Here is a 23,544-nt window from a genome sequence, read left to right as displayed (position 1 = left end):
GACAACAGATCAGATCTTCAGGCTAGGATGTGAGAAGCCCTGCCCCAGCGGGTCTTCTGAGAAGTGGGTTTTACACGCCGGCTCCCCTAGGTTTTGCTTATGCTTGTAATTTTTTTCTCTTATGTCACCATAAATCAGATGATTTATAAACTCGACCTCCACAGAAGTGTAACATTTAGTTATTATTAGGCTGGTTTTGTACTTTTGAGTGACTTGTTCGTTTTTTTTATGCAGGTGCAGTTCACATACTTACTGCGCAGGAATTTCAGATGAAAGTCCTGCGCGGTATCCTTTTTTAAAAATTCTGATTACTTCAGTCTAAGCTTGGGCTATTTCTGCCCGACCACAGAAACAAAAGCAGTGTTTTTCTCCCATTATTTCGGAAGCAGCGGGCTTCTTATCAAAGTTCAAAGTGAATTCCGGCTTGCCCGATGTGCGAGAGCTCTGCTGTAAAGTGTCTTCCTTTTCCCCTCCCAGGAGAACCCGTACATGTGCAGCGACGAGTGTGACGCCTCCAACCCGGACCTGGCCCACCCGCCTCAGCTGATGCATGACCGCGAGCGCACCGGCCTGATCACCTACTGGCAGACGGTCACGTGGTCCCGCTACCCAGAACCCCTTCTGGCCAACATCACCCTGGCGTGGAACAAGAGCCTGGAGCTGACCGACGACGTCGCCGTGACTTTTGAGTATGGCCGACCCACCGTCATGGTGCTGGACAAGTCCACGGACCACGGGCGCACATGGCAGGCCTACCAGTTCTACGCCGACGACTGCCTAGACGCCTTCAACATGGCACCGAAGTACGTGCGCGACCTGTCGCCGGCGAACATCACCCGGGTCATCTGCACCGAGCAGTACTCGCGCTGGGTCGGGTCGAAGAACGACAAGAACGTGAAGTTTGAGGTTCGCGAGCGTTTTGCGGTGTTCGCCGGGCCGAGGTTGCTCAACATGGACGGCCTGTACACGCGTATGGAGAGCATGAAGGGCCTGAGGGACTTCTTCACCTTCACCAACCTCAGACTGAGGCTGCTCAGGCCGGCCCTGGGGGGGACCTACGTCCAGAGGGACAACCTCCTCAAATACTTCTACGCCATCTCCAACATTGAGGTTCCCGCAAGGTAAGAGAAAAGATTAAGATCTCCACCACGCAGAAGCATTAAAATGCTAAATCATATTATAAAATGAATGGGAGGGGGATCTTAACCCTGTTTGTTATTTTGGGGCGAGTTAGCAATCGGTTGATTCTCCGCGTTCCCGATGATTTACTCTTGTTTCTTTTTGGTCTGGTTGTTGTGTAGTTGCCAGTCCAATGAAATTTGGATAAAGTCGCTACAGCGATTGCTTGTTAGCAATGGAGGAATATACAGGCTTATGAGGACCTGAAACATATGTTTATTTCTGTGGTTTATTTATGTTCAGTTAAAAAAAAAGCCAGAAATCACACTTTCATTCATACACACAAGTTCACCCCGCACATGCATTAACACTGACATCCCCGTTCCCTGTGTGTGAATCCTGGTACACCAACTGTCACCAGTTCTCTATGGTGTGATGATGAACTGCACCAGCACACAGCCTCTGTAGTGTCAACGTAAACCTGCGTCCACCGTGGCACAGTGGCGGGCGGGAACCAGAAAACTCTTACACGGCAACTTTGTGACAGTGAGGGATCGCTTTCGCTGTCGCACCGCCTGTTTAGCATCAACAAGCCATCTCAACCCACCCCTCAGGATTATTATTCCAATCAATATGGCAGGGTGACATTTGAATGGTATTTAACATCCACGTTGTCATGGGATTGGGGTGGGGATGCAGGCGGTGGGGGGAGGGCTGGAGCGAAAGGGATGGAGGTGTGTACTGTGAGGATAAAAGAAGTGAGGAACGTGTGGAGGCGACTAGATGGGGGTTTGACAAGGACTTGAGTGGATGCTTACGCAGCATTGATACAGGCCCCTCTCAGCCCCCCAGGCTGTTCAGCCCCCCAGGCTGTTCAGCCCCCCAGGCTTGTGGTTAGAAACAAGAGCAGGCCTGGAGGTATTGATCACAGACACTTTTCAGGGTTAGTATGGATAGACTGAGAGAGAGTGTGTAAAATCGAGAGAGAGATAAAGAAAGAGGAAAAGGATAACCTGATATAGCCGGGACATAGACCCCAGTGTCCTGGTTGACTTAGCCATGACACAAACCCAGCATCTATGCCCCACAGCCCTCCGCCCCACATCTCTCCGCCCCACAGCCCTCCGCCCCTGACCCCCTGCCCCACAGCCCTCCGCCCCAGAAGCCTCCGCCCCACAGCCCCCTGCCCCACAGCCCTCCGCCCCACAGCCCTCCGCCCCATAGCCCTCCGCCCCGCAGACCTCTGCACATGCTTTGAATTCCCTCTAATGAAAGCGAGTACCTTTATCAGTAATTTGTTGGATAGTGATTTCCCGCAGGGCCCACAAAAGAGTTGCTAGTGAAAACCTACACATCCCTTGCAGTCTTCATATTTTGGTGCCTTATAATTAACTCTAAAAAGGGCTTACTTTAGATTTCTTTTCCACAGATCAACACAACCGACTTTACGTTTTTGAGAAAGCCATTGTAGTGGTTTTGGAATTAAAACATTTTCAAATTGTCCCACAGAAAAATGTAATTGTATCCCAGGGTTAGGTTTTAATAAGACCGAGGCTGACTTTTCTCTATCTTTGTACATGGGCTTTGCTCCTTTGATATTTCTTTTGATTATAAATGACAAGCATAGTCATAGCATGATGCTGTCATCAATATAGAAAAACAAGAAATAGAAAGGTATCAACAACATTGCATTAACTCCTGATTACTGGTTGAAATGAGAAAGTGAAAAGAGGAACGTCTGCGGACTTCAACAGGTTTTCTTCCAGGATTTCTCTGTACTAAGCTTAATCCATTTTGTCCTGTATCTTTACAAGCATTCCCGGCCCTGAGGGAAGCATTCATAGCATGTAGCTGCCACCATCATGCTTCACAGCTGGGACGGTGTTCTCAAGATGATTCGCAGTGTTAGGCTGAGCATAGCGCTTAGCATTGAGGCCAAAATGCTCTATTTTGGTCTCAACAGACCATAGAATCCTCTTTCACATGCCTTCTGGGAAATTCATGCTGAGATTCTGATGTTTTCTTTTTGCCATTCTCCCATGAAGGCCATTTTTGTGATGCACCCAGGCTATAGTTGCAGCCTCCCAGCTGAGACGTGGAAGACTGCCACTCCTTTGGAGTTGTCATGGGCCTTTTCGTGGCCTTCTCATCTGGATACTCTGTTTTTGAGGACAGCCTGCCCTGGACAGATTCACATTTGTTACCAATGGACTGTATTGTGCACAGGGGGATATACAATGCCTGTGAAATATATTTGTATCCTACACCTGATTGGTGCTTTTGAAGAACCTTATTCCGGATTTGTTAGAACCTGTTGGACCTCCCAGAGACAGGGGCATCAAAGGTGCATCTAAAATTCTGTGAAGCATCTTGAAGGTGGAGTCCATTCGTGTAAACACTTGACCTCTAGCGACAGTTGGTTGCACTGCAGCTCATGTAGGTGTTTCATAGCAAAGGGGGCGAATACTTATGCAATCCATAATGTTCTGTTTAATCTTAGTAACTAATTTAAAACAATTTGCAGATTTTATTTTTTACTTGGCAAAAAACCCTTTCCTGCTGTAACTTAAAATAAAATCCATGAAGGAGGGAACAGGGTGAACACAGACAAACTACCATATTGTGCTGTAACAATACAGTACAGACAAACTACCATATCCTGCTGTAACAATACAGTACAGACAAACTACCATATCCTGCTGTAAGAATACAGTATAGACAAACTACACCATATCCTGCTGTAACAATACAGTACAAACTGTACTATATCCTGCTGTAACAATACAGTACTGACAAACTATACCATATCCTGCTGTAACAATACAGTACAGACAAAGTACCATATCTTGCTGTAACAATACAGTACAGACAAACTATACCATATCCTGCTGTAACAATACAGTACAAACTATACTATATCCTGCTGTAACAATACAGTACTGACAAACTATACCATATCCTGCTGTAACAATACAGTACAGACAAAGTACCATATCTTGCTGTAAGAATACAGTACAGACAAACTACACTATATCCTGCTGTAACAATACAGTACAAACTGTACTATATCCTGCTGTAACAATACAGTACTGACAAACTATACCATATCCTGCTGTAACAATACAGTACAGACAAACTACCATATCTTGCTGTAAGAATACAGTACAGACAAACTACCATATCTTGCTGTAAGAATACAGTACAGACAAACTACCATATCCTGCTGTAAGAATACAGTACAGATAAACTATACCGTATCCTGCTGTAACAATACAGTACAGACAAACTATACCATATCCTGTTATACTAATACAACACATAAAACCTATACTGTACTATACAGCAATGACAAAACGGTATTGTCTGTACTGATGGATGTGGTAACAAGGGAGCTCAAATATAGCCTGATGTCTTCCTACATCAACATCCACACCACCCATCCTTTACATAGTTACTGATCAATACTGTTATTCTGGGATAGGGATTGGAGACAAGAGTGGGCATGGGGAGGGTGGGGGCGATGGAGGATCGGGTATTTGGGGATGGGGGGGGGGTTTATTGGGTGATGAGGGATGCTCAGTTGGTTAGGGGGTCTCCTTGATGCTATACCGTGTAATGGGAGGTGTCTTATACTTACTGTTGGATATGGATCTGTGGAGGCCAGGCGATTAGTCAATGTTCCCTCTGGACGACCGAGCTGAGCCATCTCATCTGACACTGAACATATTGGGATTGTGAACCGCTCAGGAGGAAATTTGAATAATGAATATTCACCCCCATTGGGGAGGCTCCGCTGGGACCGCTCACGCTGAAATGGGTTTTATATTTAACTCAGAAAACGACCGAGTGGAATTCTCCTCAGGCCAGGTAACGGGCAGCAGTACGGCGACGATATCGACGGCATGTGAAGGTGGGGTGTTTGAGGAAGCGGAGCTTCTTGAAATGCTCACGGGACCCCTGCAGTCCCCACTCCCCACTCGATGCACATTCAGGTCAGCTGGCAGGCACTCTTACCCAGAGAGACACGCGGTGGTGAGTGCATACATGTTCACACTTTTCAATGCTGAGCCCCGTAAACCGACAATCCCAGCGTTGCACGAGTCGTGCTGTTACAGGACCACGCCCCCACACACACACACACACACACACACACACACGCACACGCACACACACACACACACACACAAACCACTTCAGCAGGGGCTCAGGGACGGAACGGTGTAAAGCAATGATCCATAAATGAAGCCAATGAGGCCGATGAACGAGCCGCGCATACACCCACACACAGGCCGTCTGATTGACGAACGGCGTACGTCGGCTTTGTGTTTGCCGCTTCTTTGATCCGACGACACTGCATTGTTAGAATGGTGAGTTCTGTGTAGCGCTAAAGAGCTGCTGGCGCAGGCAGGTATTCGGGAAGAGCCAGGTACTCTCTGAGTTGAATAGTGCTGTTTTATCAATAAACTGGTAACGCGATAGGCCATTAAGTGCCGACGCAGGAGAGGGGGAAAGAGCGGGCTGCATTTAGATCTGAGAATGTGCTGGAAGTGTGGAATCACTCAGCACCCTGGGTAGGAGGTCATACAGGACAGTCAGAGATGGAGGGATGAGGAGGATGAGGAGACAGAAGAGAGGGATGGAGGGATGAGGAGACAGAAGAGAGGGATGGAGGGATGAGGAGGATGAGGAGACAGAAGAGAGGGATGGAGGGATGAGGAGGATGAGGAGACAGAAGAGAGGGATGGAGGGATGAGGAGGATGAGGAGACAGAAGAGAGGGATGGAGGGATGAGCAGACAGAAGAGAGAGATGGACGGATGAGGAGGATGAGGAGACAGAAGAGTGAGATGGAAAGATGGGGGATGAGGAGGCAGTGAAGAGAGAGATGGAGAGATGAGGGGGAGGAGGAGACAGAGAAGAGAGAGATGGAGGGATGAGGAGACAGTGGAGAGAGAGATGGAGGGATGAGGGGGAGGAGGAGACAGAGAAGAGAGAGATGGAGGGATGAGTAGACAGCAGAGGTAGATATAAGGGGTGGGGAGAAGAGAGGGGAGAAGTCTGACAGACAGTGAGGGGGAGGTGGGACCTAGTGAACGGAGGGCGGGGGTGTCATGTGATTGTTTCATTTCCTCTTCAGACGTGAAGAAGGATCGGTCTACTGTTTCTTTCCCTATTACATTAGTACATGATGTACTTAACAGAAATAGACCTATATCACCCCAACAGATAACACCGGGTCATTTTATATCCAATGAGGACATTTAATCTACCTGGGTCCATATGTACTCATCAGGCACTCTGAGAACAGTGGCGTCCAATGGGTGCTGAGGGGTCGCAATAACAGAAGCGTCGTCTCAGTTTCGATGAGAGAAAAGCCCCAACGCTCTCTATCATCATAAACATCAGTGAAATCTGATTCAGAGGGAAAGCTCCACTCACTGTATGACTGGAGCTTTCAGCCCTGCCTCTGTCTCTCCCTCTCCGGCCCATCTGTCACTGGCTATTCTGAGCTGCGGGGCGGAGAGAGTGAGGAGTGCAGAGGACCGCTATCAGTGACGACCAGCGACCATTCCAGACTCTGTAATGTATTTGGATCAGGATCACGCAATGGTTGTGGATTGGGCCATTCTAATGGAATAGGTGGCAGGTTGCAAGAGTAGGTCCTCATAATGGAATCACTGTCCCAGCTTAGAGCCGCACAGGAAGAGAAGAAAGAGCCGCCTAAGTGGATTACAGTCCCAAGACGGAGTGCCGTGCCCGGGTCAGAGACAGACGAGGATGGGGCCGAGGATGATGGAGACCCACATTTGTCTCCCTGGTAATCTGTCGTAGGGCAGAGAGCATAGGGCAGTCTATAGGCAGAAATAGGACCCTGCTGCCATCGATGCCTGGGCTTGATTTAATTGGTTGGCGGAAATTTATGAGTTATAGAAGTGTTGACGGACTCAAAGAGCCTTCTTTTCCTCTCATCTTTTATTACTGTGTAGGCCAATGATTTTTAAAGTCGGGGTCACAGTCTCAACTCCTATTGGTGTTATGTGGGAATTGCAGTGGGTTTGTCAGGCAATAACAAAAAACACTGCTCTAATTTTACCCACAATCCCCCATTTTAGCCCAGTGAGTGGATGTATGGGAAAGGTCACTGCACCGCAATATGCAGGGATGTGTGTGTGTGTGTGTGTGTGTGTGTGTGTGTGTGTGTGTGTATATGTGTATGTGTGTGTGTAGCTTGTTAAGTCCTACCACACTGTAGGCAATGGATCCAGACCAAAGTCTTTCCTGGAAGAACTGATCTGATCTGATCTTGCAGTGGTTCTTTACGGTGGGTGAATCAGCTTGCCACTTTAGCATGTCAATCTTAGAGAGGCAAACGTAACCCAGTTTTTTAGCAAAAGCCAGCTGAGCCACTGCAAATGTAAAATGAACTATAACTGTGATCTCCGAATATTGAGTTTGCCTGACAGTGAAGCAACAAAAATTCCTCAGGAAAAAACTGCGGTCCGCAAAAATTCTAATAAAGTCGCTTAAAAGGGTTTAATACCACAGATACAGGCCACTGCTGTCAGAGGAGAATGGATAGTGCTTTTGTGTTGTGGTGTGGTGTGGTGTTTTGTCAGTCTCCCTTGATGATTGTTATGGATTTGAGGTGTTTAACATATCTATGAACAGAAGCAGTATTTTTGAAATTTCCCACAGGGAGAGTTCAACCAATGACATCATTGGTTAATTGAGCCTGCTGTCCAATCTAAAAGTGACCAGAGTCATATTTGGTGGCAATTCTTGTTGTCTTTGTGTTTTGCTGATCACTCCAGTAGCAGGTCGATATGGCATTCCTTGTTCAATAGAGCCACTGAACTTGTCTAAAATAAAATCCTATTGGTCACAACGTTGGCAAATGTTCTCTGGCTTTGTAAAGACTACAGCCTGATGGGAGCTGTATTTTCTCAAATAATCTTTCAATTTTCGAAGCTGGGCGTTTAAAAATTTGGGTGGTACAGGTTTTTACAGATTCTCTGAAGCTGTGCTGATTGAAAATCGTTATGAAATCAATACGAAATAGCTGAATTCTTTAAATTGTGGTTTGCTTACAACTAGGAAATTTAGATGACCTGTTTCTACTAGTGAAATGCAGAAAAGCTTGTATTTGTGTCGTGCTAGGAAATTCACATTTTGATTGCACATATGATATGTTATTATCATACTGATGTACATATAGTGAGTAAATCAGCAGTGAAGGTTGGTTCCAGGTGCAAATGTTCCCCATAGGACAGGTCTTAGCAAAACGTTTTGGACCAATTAAAACAAATCACACCTTATGAAAAGAGATGTGGTTATATAGACTGTGTTTTTCAAATTCACAACACTAAATGTTAGTGTTGGACCCGAAACAGACAGATGGTGAAAAAGGAACATTTGGATGTTTTGCCAATGAGCAAGGCACTTAATCCTAATTCCTCTAAATTAAGTGATGCTGAGGGAAACAGAAGACACCAACATGCTCCCGCCGTGACCTTTCCCTGTCTCAGACAAAACAACAAATCCCAATCAGAACGATGTTCAGGTGCTACTAGGTAATTTCAGGAGGTGTAGATGGTGCTCTGTCTGTTTCAATAGCATGGAATCAGTTGTCATTTTTACTGACTTCTAAACCAGTGATCTGTTTGCCAGGTGGGGCTTTTCAGGTGGAAGGAGATTTCAGACAATCATGTGACTGTCGTTCCCCTTCAGACATTGACTGACAGGACTGATTGGCTCGTGTTTCGGCACAGCTCACCTCCATACAAGCCTCAGAGCGTCCTGGGGTAACTAATGTTTGAAAGGCCCTCTCTTCCCCCACTGGCCTAACCCGTTCTCCCCGTGCACGTTCCTGACACTGGTCCGAGACAGGGAACCATATGACCACACCATGTTGGGTCTAACGACTGACCGCCACAGCCTGGGAGAAGGGCTTTTCAGGGGGACATGTGTCGTCCTGCTGTTTGCTGTATTTGTCTAGTGGCTGTGTGTTCCCACCACTGATACATGGCTCCCCTGCTGTGAGAGATAATATGCCGGGAGCTCTTGGCTCCCCCAGTCTCCTTCTAGGCAGCTGTTTGGGCTAGTAGAGTTGGAGCGGGTGGGTCTAGCACTATAGAATTATGGGCTGTTTGGGAACCGGGGGTGGGAGGGGACTAGATTAGAACAGGGGCATTGGGCCAGGGTATAAAAGGTATAATGGATTTAAGTTATTCTGGGGGGCTTCATAGGACGTTTCATTTGAGGTTTTTTTGTGTGACTCTGGGATGTATCTGTATAAATGCATTTTACAGACACGTCTTGAATGAATGAGAGGATAGACCCAGGATGTTAGACCCATGTAGTTAGACCCATGTAGTTAGACCCATGTAGTTAGACCCATGATGACAAACCCAGGTTGTTAGACTCAGGTAGTTAGACCCAGGTAGTTAGACTCAGGTAGTTAGACCCAGGTAGTTAGACCCAGGTAGTTAGACCCATGTAGTTAGACCCAGGTAGTTAGACCCAGGTAGTTAGAACCAGGTTATTAGACCCAGGTTGTTAGACCCAGGTGGTTAGAACTAGGCGGTTAGACCTAGGCGGTTAGACCCAGGTAGTTAGAACCAGGTTACTAGACCCAGGTAGTTAGAACCAGGTTATTAGACCCAGGTACAAACCTGATTCCAAAAAATTTGGGACACTGTACAAATTGTGAGTAAAAAATGAATAATTTACAAATGGAATGGAATAATTTACAAATCTCATACACTTATATTTAATTCACAATAGAATATAGATAACATATCGAATGTTGAAAGTGAGACATTTTGTAATGTCATGCCAAATATTGGCTCATTTTGTATTTCATGAGAGCTATACATTCCAAAAAAGTTGGGACAGGTAGCAATAAGAGGCCGGAAAAGTTAAATGTACTGATAAGGAACAGCTGGAGGACCAATTTGCAACTTATTATGTCAATTGGCAACATGATTGGGTATAAAAAGAGCCTCTCAGAGTGGCAGTGTCTCTCAGAAGTCAAGATGGTCAGAGGATCACCAATGCTGCAGCGAAAAATAGTGGAGCAATATCAGAAAGGAGTTTCTCAAAGAAAATTTGCAAAGAGTTTGGATTTATCATCATCTACGGTGCATAATATCATCCAAAGATTCAGAGAATCTGGAACAATCTCTGTGCGTAAGGGTCAAGGCCAGAAAACCAGATGCCCGTGATCTTCGAGCCCTCAGACGGCACTGCATCACATACAGGAATGATACTGTAATGGAAATCACAACATGGGCTCAGGAATACTTCCAGAAAACATTGTCGGAGAACACAATCCACCGTGCCATTCGCCGTTGCCGGCTAAAACTCTATAGGTCAAAAAAGAAGCCGTATCTAAACTGGATCCAGAAGCGCAGGCATTTTCTCTGGGCCAAGGATCATTTAAATTGGACTGTGGCAAAGTGGAAAAGTGTTCTGTGGTCAGACGAATCAAAATTTGAAGTTCATTTTAGAAAACTGGGACGCCATGTCATCCGGACCAAAGAGGACAAGGACAACCCAAGTTGTTACCAGCGCTCAGTTCAGAAGCCTGCATCTCTGATGGTATGGGGTTGCATGAGTGCGTGTGGCATGGGCAGCCTACACCATCTGGAAAGGCACCATCAATGCTGACAGTTATATCCAAGTTCTAGAACAACATATGCTCCCATCCAGACGTCGTCTCTTTCAGGGAAGACCTTGCATTTTCCAACATGACAATGCCAGACCACATACTGCATCAATTACAATGTCATGGCTGCATAGAAGAAGGATCCGGGTACTGAAATGGCCAGCCTGCAGTCCAGATCTTTCACCCATAGAAAAAACATTTGGCGCATCATAAAGAGGAAGGTGCGACAAAGAAGACCTAAGACAGTTGAGCAACTAGAAGCCTGTATTAGACAAGAATGGGACAAAATTCCTATTCATAAACTTGAGCAACTTGTCTCCTCAGTCCCCAGACATTTGCAGTTTGTTATAAAAAGAAGAGGGGATGCCACACAGTGGTTAACATGGCCTTGTCCCAACTTTTCTGAGATGTGTTGATGCCATGAAATTTAAAATCAACTTATTTTTCCCTTAAAGTGATACATTTTCTCAGTTTAAACTTTTGATATGTCATCTATGTTGTATTCTGAATAAAATATTTAAATTTGAAAATTCCACATCATTGCATTCTGTTTTTATTCACAATTGTACAGTGTCCCAACTTTTTTGGAATCGGGTTTGTAGTTACAATCAGGTAGTTAGACCCAGGTAGTTAGACCCAGGTAGTTAGAAATAGGCAGTTTGACCCAGGTTGTTAGACCCAGGTAGTTAGAACCAGGTGGTTAGAACCAGGTAGTCAGAATAAGGTGGTTAGAACCAGGTAGTTAGAACCAGGTAGTTAGAACCAGGTAGTTAGACCCAGGTTGTTAGACCCAGGTAGTTAGACCCAGGTAGTTAGACCCAGGTAGTTAGAACCAGGTTGTTAGACCCAGGAAGTTAGAACAAGGTAGTTAGAACCAGGTAGTTGGAACCAGGTAGTTGGAACCTGGTTGTTAGAACCAGGTTGTTAGACCCAGGAAGTTAGCCCCAGGTTTTTTCGACCCAGGTAGTTTTGAAGGATTGCAGATGACTTTCGTTGTTCTCTTTTGTTTCACAGACCAATTTTTTTCAGGCTCCTGAGTATCGATCTTAGTGAAACTTTGACTTTGGAAACCACCACACTGACAGAGTTTTGAATTATGCCAAAGTTTTCTTTGGTGTCCTTAACCTTGTGAAGGTTGGAGGGGATAGAATCACATACGGTGAGAGGCAGATGGAAAGACAGAGAGACATAAAGAGAGAGACACAGAGAGAGAGAGACAGAAAGGGGGAAGGACAAAGGGAGAGATGGAGAAGGAGAGAGACATAGAGAGAAATGGAGAGAGCAACAAAGAGAGATGATAGACGATGAACTTCCAGTACCATGGGACCCGGCTACGAGATTCTGTGATGAAAAATGATGTGTGTGTGTGTGTGTGTGTGTAGCTCTGTAAACGTTATTTAACACACAGCTGGCTTCATTGAGAGGGAGAAGCATTCCACCTGATATTGATGTAATATGTCATTGCAGTTCCCCCCAACTAAATATCTACGGTGATCAATTTTAGTTCATTTCTACTCATCCCGCCATCAGTTCTGTATACCTGTTCTTATATCATATCAGTTTTTATTTCTATTGACATTGGGGCGGGGGGGGAACGTGTTCTAACTAGGAATGCCATCCTTTTGTTTGGTATGCGTGAGACATGTCTCGGGACGATAATTCATATGCAAAAATGACCAAACATTATAGTTACATAATCGGACGTAGCTCTGTGAATAACCACGCCCTTTCCACACCAGCTACGCCCCTTAGGTAACCTCACACAAGCCCCGCCCTTCTGAGGTTAACGGTCTCTCACTTCCAGAAAACAGATCGCAATTTAAATCATTCATGAGAAGCTTCTCTGGAAAGGAGAGGTATGCAGAATAAAAGCAGAAGGAAGGAGGGGCGGTGAAGCGGCAATGAGGAAAGTGTCATTGTTCCTCTCATACGCCGTGATTTATGACACTAAGGTTGTAACTGATTTGATAATCACTGTTTATTTCCCCGCACAGGCTGAAGAAAGTAAGAAGTCAGCGAATTTTTGTTTTCTTAATTTTTTTTTTTGTCTCACAATTGCGTTTATTCTTTCCTCTTTCAGGGAATCTGTTTTTTTCCCCCTTTCCACACACACACGTGCACACACACACACACTCTGCAAGCTCACGTAAGCAAACACACACACACACACACACCACACACCCTCTCCACTTCCTTCCGTAAATATAAATTTTAAATTCCATAAATAAAGAATTCTCTCTCCCCCTCATGTAAACGCCCGTTCTCATCCCCCTCATGTAAACGCCCGTTCTCATCCCCCTCATGTAAACGCCCGTTCTCATCCCCCTCATGTAAACGCCCGTGCTCATCCCGCTGCACTGCACCTCATCCAGCATCTGTTGAGAAGGGGGGGGATCTCCTGATGCCACAAGGCGTGCCTTTAAAGCTGAGACGCAAGCTGGGAATTGAACGTGGTGGTGGTGGTGGGGGGGGGCTTAGGAGGAGAGGAGCGTGTCCTTGGAAAGACTGCTTGTTTTCTCTCTGAAAGCCACGCTCATTAGCATAATATTATTACAGAGCGGCATGTTTTTTTTATGTTTTCTGTTTCTCACACATACGCTTTACTGTCATCCGTTTGTGAAATGACACTGTGAACACATGCATGCGTAAAGACACAGACATACCACGACAAACGCATACACTCTCAAAACACACACACATTCGAATGAAAGTTTGTGGTTAGGGTTAGGTTAAACAGACCAAAAAGGTTTTACATTTACGCAATTGTTATTAATATTAATTGTACAGTGACCAAACGCAGAAGAAGTCATCATTGCCCATTTGGTTCCCTGATTAGACACATAGTACAACATACTGATTTGCAGTAGAATACCCATCACACGTCCCAATGCAACAAAAGAAAGGTACACCTTTTGTATTTTAAAACGTATTACATTAAATCCATCATAATTCTGAACATTTGATGAGAAGAGATCCTTGTGAAAATGCAAGGATGAACAAATATTACAGAAGGAGACCTTTCCTTTATAATGTTAACCTGAGATCTAGTTTCAGAGTATCTTCATTTGTTGTCAAGGAACCCAGATTTAGGCTTAACACAGATTGTTTTCTTAACTGTGGCCGAGTTATATGTAGCTGTTCAGGTTTTACACACACACTCATGAACAGGCGATACTCACGCGACAAGGACACACACACACACACACTCCCATCCTCTCCGTCCTAGGTCTTAGGTAAGTGAAGCCCGGTGCTTTCCTTTTCTTTTAGGATTTACAATTCTCTCTCACCTCCCTCTCTCTCGTCTCATTTCTCTCCCCTCACACACATTTCCTCTCTTTCTACTCTAGTCTCTCTCACCCCTCTATTTCCACTCTCTCTCCTCTCACTCCATTTACTCTATGTTTACCCGGTCCTCTTCTTGTAGCACTAGCCAAACCCAGAACTATACGCACACACACACACACATTTTCAGACATTCCATTCAAAATCCTGTTCTCCGTAATCCATAAACTTAATTCTAACCCTCAAGCTAACCCTAAAGCTAATCTTAACCCCACATCTGACTTTAACCCTAAAGCTAACACTAAATGTAATAGGTTTTATTCTTAGGACCGGCAAAAGACACCCAAAACTTCACATTTAAATTGTTTTACAAAGTTAAAATTAGAACAAATAAGCATACTCATTTGAAACTTGTCTCCCCAATTATACTGCAAGTATGCTGGCCCAGATATACACACACACACACACACACACACACACACACAAAAGCAAACAAACAAACAAAAACAAAGTTAAGGAAAGACAAGAGTCAAAGCCCAGATCTTATTCCTATCGAAATGCTGTGCATGTAAGAATGCCCTGGAACAGGACACGATTGAAGCAGTACTGCAGAGTGGAGTGGAGGGAACAAACTCCCAGTCGATGTAAGACACTAATAAACAGTTACAAGAAATGGTTGCATGAAGTTATTTCAAACAAAGGTGGAAACGCTAGCTCCTGAAGCTAGGTGTGTACTTTATATAAATGATTAGAGTATGATCTCTCAACTTAATTTGTTACATTTGTTTACCTGTATCTGTCAATGATGTCGAAGTGAATATTTCAAATCCATATTTCTTAAAATAGCTAGGTGAGACATCCAGAAATCTCAGTAAGAGCAGGTATACTCGTCTCAATGAAGAAGCCATCAGCAGTGTTGTGAGAATGGGGTCAAAAGGGCTCAAACATGCACAATGTATAGTTTAGGGGGGACCTCTGCATAGGTTAATAGGGTGGATTAGGGGGAGTTTTCTGTGTAAGTTAATATGATGAATTATGGGGGTGTTTCGTCTAGTATTGTGTGTGTGTGTGTGTGTCTTGCTAGATGAACAGTATGTGTGAATCCCCTCAAAACATCTGTGTTTTCATTCTGTCTCAGTTACAACTGTGTCTGTGAAGTTGTTGGGTCGGGCGCAGAGCCTTGAAGAGAAGGCTGAGATATCTGCAGCCCCCATGTTCCCCAATCCCCTCCTCTCCCCCACGTGCACGTGCACATGCACCAGTAGACACAGACCTACCACACACACACACACACATTGACACACCAAACACACACACACACACAGACACACCACCCCCCCCCCCCCCACACACACACAGACCCCCCCCCCCCCACACACACACACACACACAGACTCAGCAGGCAGATATTCAGTAACCCAGTGCCAGTCTCCTGTGGGGGCCAACCACCTAGTAGGGGGGCGTGGCCAGGGAGGATCCGGCGTCCCGCCAAAACTCTCTCATCCCTCCATCGCTGCCTATCCTCCCTCTCTTCTTTCCTCCCTCTTTTCTTTGGCTCTCACTCATTCAGCTCCTCCCTACCTTTTTTCCGATTCACTTTCTCATTCCTCTCAGAGCCAACCCACATCTGTTAGAGGTGGGTACAGCCCCCCCCCCTTCTCTTCAACCCGTCCCTCCTCCCCCATCCATCCATCCCTCCCTCCTTCCATTCCCCCATTCCTCCCTGGGCCCTCATCTAGTTTGCAGCGTTCATTAAAACACATTCAGCAGTGGCACCGCGGCGGCCTCTGAAGCCGGCCCATACACGGGCAAACTCCACCGAACAGCCGTTTTGGCCGCTGTGTATGGGCGGGTCTCCAGAGGCCGCCGCGGTGCCACTGCTGAATGTGTTCTACACAGCACTAGTCACCCGCGGTTCTAGAACACCTACAGACTGGGGGCTGGATGGCCAGGTGGGGGTGGAGCGTGGATGAGGGGATCAGTTCTTAGAGACACACTTGTGCCACAGTAGACCTTCTGTTGGCTCGGGCCAGAAGGGATTGTCTTTCTTGGCCTCGCGCATCAATGAGCCTTGGGCGCCAAACACCCCGTCGCCGGTTTGAGGTTTGTCCCTCCTCGGGACCACTGACGGTAGGGAGCACCCCACAAGCCCTGCTGTTTCAGAGATGCTCTGACCCAGTCGTCTGGCCGTAACAGTTTGTCCCTTGTCAAAGGCTCTCGGGTCTTTACTCCAGCCCATTTCTCCTGCGTCCAACACGTGCACTATGAGAACAGATCGTTCGCTAACCTTCTAATCTACCCAGACCTCAACATGAGCGCCCATGTCAGGAGAGGAGCAACATCACTCGCCTCACCTCTGAGTGGTCGCAATGTTTTGGCTCATCAGTGTAAATACATTAGTACCGACTGTGGCCTTCAATAATGCATGCAATAAAAAAAGGAAACACAGCTGGTTGCCTGCAGTAACGTTGCCGTGGCAGACTGACCGGGCTGGTTCACGGTGGGTATTTGGTGAAGGAAAGGGGGAGCAGGTGACCATCACAGGGACACTACAGTATTCCCGCGTTCTGATCGAATGAACCACCGCAGCCACATGACATTGTCCTGTCACCTGCGCAGCCCACGGGCCCCTCGGCCATTGTTGATGCACTGTGCGGGGTAGCAGGGCGGCGTTTCCGACCGCAGGCGTTCCTCTAACGTCTACTGGAAGTTTCTACGCTACTGCTCTTCTGTGCGTGAGAAGAGTCCTCTGAGAAGAGGAGTTTAAAACAGGCTGTGGCCTAGCAACTGCCATTATTTATATATTTCCAGTCAGACGGCTGCTGCTGTGCTCACATACATCAGAGAATACTGTGGCGTGTGTACACTCTGCACTGGCCTCTCTAGATCTGTCCTGGTGCACAAATATTAGTGCCTTTTAAGGTCAGTTCTGTTTCAGTTGGATTCTTAAGGAACCGCCGTACCGCTTCCAAGTACTGTTAGAGTCCTTTCGTTCTATGCACTGCATTTGCACTCAGTTCATTACAAAATGATGAAATTAAATAATTGGTGAGGTTTTGTCTGTTAGTGCTTATTTCTTAAGCATCATTTATTCACCTTAATTAAATATGTTTTACTGTATATTATTTTCCATTTAAAGACAGTAATATAATCTTGCTTACATTAGAAGCCAGACAGCCACTAGTCCGAGAAATGTTCTAATGTTATCTTTGTGCTCTCCTGGTTTATTGATATAGCTCCGAAGGTGTCAAGATAGTGGACTATTGGATAGCTAGCTAAGAAGTAGATGAGGCTACAACTACAATCTGTAGTAGAGCTACCTCCTGTCTCCCTGTGAAGGCATGCAATGGATTATGGTCACTATAGGTAATTAATACGTTTTCTGTGTTGAACTAGATTTAGTGTCTGCCTAATGAAACCACAACTCCCTAAAGCCCAGTGTCCCAGTTCGCTGGTTCATTCCTTTCCACTCTTTCTCTTGTTAATTATTTGATTTGTCACTGGGGAAACAAATGACTGTAATGGAATCCAGCTAGTTGAACAGACATCCGATCAATTAGTTATTTAATGATAATTACTTAAATGACGGTTAATCGCTCAGCACAACTTCCTCACCCTCTCAGTGATGGGGCTCAACTGGAGTGGGTGGAGAGCTTCATGGTCCGCACTACTAAATGCCAAACCTGTTGAATAGATTTCTCATGGGACCTCAGATCCTCAAACTGTTCTTCAGCTGCACCATTCAGAGTATCGTGACGGGCGATCATACTGGTCTGTAGTGACCAGACCAGCCTGGATTACAAGGCTCTTCAGAGGGCGGTGTGAGCTGCCAGGTTTTCCCCCAGGGCCCAGATCCTGGATATCAAAACCTTCACAGCAAATAGTGTCAAGGCGAAAGCCCAAAAGCTAGTCAATGATCCCAGGCACACAAGCCACACTAGACTACTGGATGACAGGTACCCCCAGAAATTGACCCTTTAAATACATTGTTATCTTGCCATTTGTATCACTTAGTTTTTTAAAGGCAGGTAAGTAAGCTCATTGTAACTCCAGTTGTGTCCGACACTGCATATGCTTTGGTTGGGACAAGGTAAACTTCCAGTTGGTCAGTGTTTTTGGTTGATTCTTTTCTGTTAAAGCAGTTATTTTTATGTACTCAGCATGCAGTTGAGTCTAAATGTGTTATTTTGATCTTCTGTCTCTCCCTCTTCTTATTCTCTCTGTCTTTTCCTTTTCTTCTTTGGCTTTTTCTTCTCTTCTTTCTTCTCTCTCCCTTTCCTCCTCTCTCTCCCTTCTCTCTTCTTTCTTTTTCTTCTCTCTCTTTTTCATCTCATTTTCACACTTTTTCTCCTCTCTTTTTCTCCACCCAGCCCAGCACTTTCTGAGTCCAGTCCTAAGCACGCACCAGCCATTTACTGCATCCTGTCTGAATTATTTACGCGCACACACACACACACACACACACACACACATACACACACCATTCTGTTTAACCCTTCTGTTTCAACTTTTTAGGAAAGGAAAGAAAAAGGTGCAGTGGTCTCTTAATTTTTTCCAGAGCTGTATGTGTGAGGTAAATGAGGTAAACGTCTGTATGGGAGGTGAACGAGGTAAACGTCTGTATGGGAGGTGAACGAGGTAAACGTCTGTATGGGAGGTGAACGAGGTAAACGTCTGTATGGGAGGTGAACTGATGTTATCTGGAACACTAAATACAAGACTGCCATTACAAAATTCTGAGGCCTTTACTGTCATAGAGCTTTTACTCTAAGTAGAAGATCCTTGAGGGATATTGATTGAGATTCCAAGATTCCCTCTTTTGTTTGAATAAAGAGAAACTGGGCTGAACAGTCAGCAGACCACTGAAGGGCAGTTCTGATATACCTGAGCTCATAAAGAAAGAGACAGAGACAAGGAGAAAGTGAAAGAGGATTGGTCATTTGAAGAGAGACACACACAGACACACACACATTTAGTATCTTACTATCTAAACGGGTACACCAAAGTAGATTGCCCATAAAATTTTGTACTTTCAGTAATTTTCACTCTAGCTTCAACCAAACTCTAACCTTAACCTCAACAAAGTAGCATCATGCCTATTCTTAACTTACCCCAAAACTTAAACAGTAATGCTTAACCTTAACCATAATTTTAATTCCAAAACCAATTGTAAATGTTGGACTAAACCTATCACTTATCCAAAAAAAATGCAGAAACAAAAATAATAAATAACAAATATTTCCCCTTTTCAGATTTACCTAGCAAAATGTTTGACTGCGTTATATAGTTAAGTGAGAAACACACACGCGCACACACCTCTGCTCCGGGAGGCTGCAATGCACTCCAGAAAAATCAATCCTCCTCCTTCGAGCAAAGAAATTTATGAAGCAGGAACATAAACGCAGTCATGTCCAATTAGCTCCGCTGATTTTACGATGGGGGGAGGAGGAGTTCAGACAGGGAGGAAGAAGGGGCGGTGATAAAGACATCAGGCGAGGCCAATAAAGTATCTTGATCAATGACCCGGCTCCACACAGTGTAGTGTGTGGGTGTGTGTGTGTGTGTGGCTGTACGTGCATTGTGTCTGAGAAGAGTCTAAATTAGTGTGGTCTCAGACAGAGACATGGTTTGCCTAGCACCAATGAACCAGAAGAACAGCCAGCCAGACAGTTCTACTATGTATCAACACAGCTAGAGGTTCTACTGAGCATGACTAGAGGTTCCACAGTCCTATTGAGCACATCTAAAGTTTCTACAGTTCTACTGAGCACTGCTAAATGTTCTACAGTTCTACTGAGCACAGCAAGATGTTCTACAGTTCTACTGAGCACAGCTAGAGATTCTACAGTTCTACTGAGCACAGCTAGAGGTTCTAAAGTTCTACTGAGCACAGCTAAAGGTTCTATAGTTCTACTGAGCACAGCTAGAGGTTCTATAGTTCTACTGAGCACAGCTAGAGGTTCTATAGTTCTACTGAGCACAGCTAGAGATTCTACAGTGCTACCGTATATCAACATGCTCTAAAGGACATCTATATAGAACTAGACACAGTGGTTGCATCCCAAACGACTTCCTCTTTCCGACTTTACACCAGGTAGAAAAGAGGGCACTTCATAAGGGATAGGTTGTGATTTGGGAGGCAGACAGGAGCTGTTGTAGCAAGCCTGGCTTTGTGTATGAGGTTCATTATCGGATGCACTTATGACCCATAATATTGGTCCTAAATGGTACCTCTTTACCCTATGTAATGCAGTACCTTTGACTTGAGTAGAAGTCAGAAATAGTGCACTGCATAGCGGACAGGGTGTTATTCAGGATAAAAAGTGTGAAGGCTGTAGAACTAACCTTGTAATATCCTTCCAGACAGCAAATGCAGCATATCCATATCATTTGCGGTTAGGGGAGAGTGCTGTGAAGTTGTAGGGAAGTTTCACACCAACACAACTACTTCCTCTGTGATGTTGAATGCAGAGGCTGAATGGAGAGAGACCTGCTGAGTGAGACTGAAAGGAGAGAGACATGCTGAGTGAAACTGAATGGAGAGAGACCTTCTGTGTGATGCTGAATGGAGAGAGACCTGCTGAGCGAGACTGAAAGGAGAGAGACCTGCTGAGTTAGACTGAATGGAGAGAGACCTTCTGTGTGATGCTGAATGGAGATTGACCTGCTGAGTGAGACTGAAAGGAGAGAGACCTGCTGAGTGAGACTGAATGGAGAGAGACCTTCTGTGTGAGGCTGAATGGAGAGAGACCTGCTGAGTGAGATTGAATGGAGAGACCTGCTGAGTGAGAGACTGATTAAAGAAAGACCAGATGAGGGAGACTGATCGAAGAGAGACTTGCTGAGTTTGACTGCATTGATGCAATCTGTCACTCCAGGTTGGAGAAGTGTCCATGTGGAGCGTTCTCCCAGTGCTCCCCTGCAGGCAGGGAACAGGGCTGATTGGCAGCTCTTTGATTCACCCTCCCCTCCCTCCCTCTCCGGGGCAATAAGACAATAAGGGGGGGAGGCATCCAGTCACTCTAAATGACTCTAAATTGCACCAGAGAGAAAGATTGAAGGAGGGATAGAACGAAAGAGAACAATCAAGGGAAAGAGAGAGAGAATTACTCAGGGAAGAAGAGGGAGCAAGCAAAGAACTGATGGTTGAGTCCAGTGAGAAAGAAAGACAAACAGACATAAAAGAACACCAAGAGATAAAGGACTATTAATGACTACTTCCAGCTGCTTTCCCAGTCTCTCCCTCGTTCTCCTCCCTCCCTCCCTCCCTCCCTCACTCACTACCTCCACCACATGATGCTCCCTTGATGTTTGTTTATCTTTATTTCTTATTTATTCCTCTAATTGCTGCATCTCCAACTGGCTGTCCTCTCCACATGCACACACCGCGGCCAGACGCTGTACTCACTTGCCAACAAGAGACGGACAGGCAGGACAGGAGACAGGACAGGAAAGGAGACAGGACAGGAGACAGAACATGAGAGGAGACAGGACAGGAGATAGAACATGAGAGGAGACAGGACAGGAGACAGGACAGGAAAGGAGACAGGACAGGACAGGACAGGAGACAGGACAGGACAGGAGACAGGACAGGAGACAGAACATGAGAGGAGACAGGACAGGAGACAGGACAGGAGACAGGACAGGAGACAGGACAGGAGACAGAACATGAGAGGAGACAGGACAGGAGACAGGACAGGAGACAGGACAGGACAGGAGACAGGACAGGAGATAGAACATGAGAGGAGACAGGACAGGAGACAGAACATGAGAGGAGACAGGACAGGAAAGGAGACAGGACAGGAGACAGGACAGGAGACAGGACAGGAGATAGAACATGAGAGGAGACAGGACAGGAGACAGGACAGGAGACAGAACATGAGAGGAGACAGGACAGGAGACAGGACAGGAGACAGGACAGGAAAGGAGACAGGACAGGAGATAGAACATGAGAGGAGACAGGACAGGAGACAGGACAGGAGACAGGACAGGAAAGGAGACAGGACAGGAGATAGAACATGAGAGGAGACAGGACAGGAGACAGAACATGAGAGGAGACAGAACATGAGAGGAGACAGGACAGGAAAGGAGACAGGACAGGAGACAGAACATGAGAGGAGACAGGACAGGAGACAGGACAGGAGACACATAATGGAATCACATTCAAACAGAAATGAACAGATCAGTTAATATGCTTCTGTCTTTGCGTCTGTCTGTCTGTCTGTCCATCCAACCAGTACATCCATCCAAGTATTAGGAAGAGGGAATCATTTCCAGCACTCTCACTATGCCTCTTTTTTCATTCCCCTTCTCTCTCTCTCTCTCTGATGGATCTTGCTGTCCCGTCTTCTCGTCCGTCAGCTAAGAGCCCCCCCCCCCATCCCCTCCGCCACCGTCCCAGCTACACTCCCTTCACTTTGATGACTTTGCAGGGGAGAGGCAGCAGTCAGACATCCTGCACATTAACATGTGATTGTGGTCATGTATTATTTGTATGCGGGGGGACAGTGAGTAGAAAGGAGAAATCCCGCAGCAAGTAAAACTCAGCAGGAGAACAGAGGAGAAAGAGAGACACTCTTCAAAGTCTCAGTGCCACAATCACTCATCCGTAAAGTGAAAGTAGTGCAGGAGTAGAGATGGGACCTGGGGAATGTGTGTTGCTTGTCAGTAGATGGGAAGGTGTTTGTTGTATACCAGAGGTTGACATGGTGTGTACTGTATATTATTAGTTGGGAAGGTGTCTGTTTTATGTCAGTTGTGGGATAGCAGGTTAAGGTTTTTGGCTTCAACCGATTGGTGTGTTCACATGAGCGATAGAAAAAGAGGGACTTGTTATTTTACACTGGGAGTCAGTGAATCAGGATGGAATTCTTCCTGCCGACCATGTTTGCAATGGTTCTGATGTTTTGGATTCGAAATCAGGGCTATTCTAATCTTAACCTGTGAGGTCAGCAGTTTTTCCTGAAAAAGAATGGAACCCACCAGGTGTTCCAGGTCTGAATCAGTCTCTGATTAGAGGGAAAAGACGCAGCAGAAAGCTGAGGAACTGGCTTTGAAGTCGAATTTAGAATTTGAGGAGTCTAGATGATTCAGTTCACTGTCCTAGATCAATGTACTTGTGCATTTAAAGTGAATGATAAGCTGTAATGGTGGCTTGTGGTGTTTCTACACAGCTAGTCAGTCAGGCTGGGCATTAGTCATCCCTAGTTCTCCTTACATCTGTGATCTGCTGTCTCACACACCCTCGGTCTTCTGTCACGTCCTGAGAGAGGCAGCCGGAAGACTCATAGGGTAACACGCTAAACCTTCCTCGGTATGCTTCTACCGGCTTTGCATATCTGGATACCTTGCAGATCCTCTCAAGCTCTGGGGGGAACTGCGATCTTCAGGTTGCCCTACAGATGTATAGCGGAGTTCAAGCTGGGCCACTCAAGGACATTCACAGAGTTTTCCTGAAGCCTGTGTGCAGCGTTGTCT

At 45.8% G+C, this 23,544-nt stretch overlaps 1 protein-coding gene across 4 annotated transcripts in view; it reads left to right on the top strand.

Moving 5' to 3' along the window:
- Positions 1-23,544, top strand: part of LOC105028392 (netrin-G2) — a 59,043-nt gene that overhangs the window by 12,080 nt on the left and 23,419 nt on the right. For all 4 annotated transcript variants that reach the window (XM_029124908.2, XM_010901107.4, XM_010901106.4 and 1 more), the window contains exon 3: positions 478-1,121. In XM_029124908.2, coding sequence (XP_028980741.2) covers positions 478-1,121 — 644 coding nt within the window. The remainder of the gene's footprint in view (positions 1-477; positions 1,122-23,544) is intronic.

This window comes from Esox lucius, chromosome 14 (genome assembly GCF_011004845.1).
Source record: "Esox lucius isolate fEsoLuc1 chromosome 14, fEsoLuc1.pri, whole genome shotgun sequence".
NCBI classification, from domain to species: Eukaryota; Metazoa; Chordata; class Actinopteri; order Esociformes; family Esocidae; genus Esox; species Esox lucius.
Note: the sequence above shows the minus strand (reverse complement) of the source record. Positions and strands in the feature narration are given on the sequence as shown.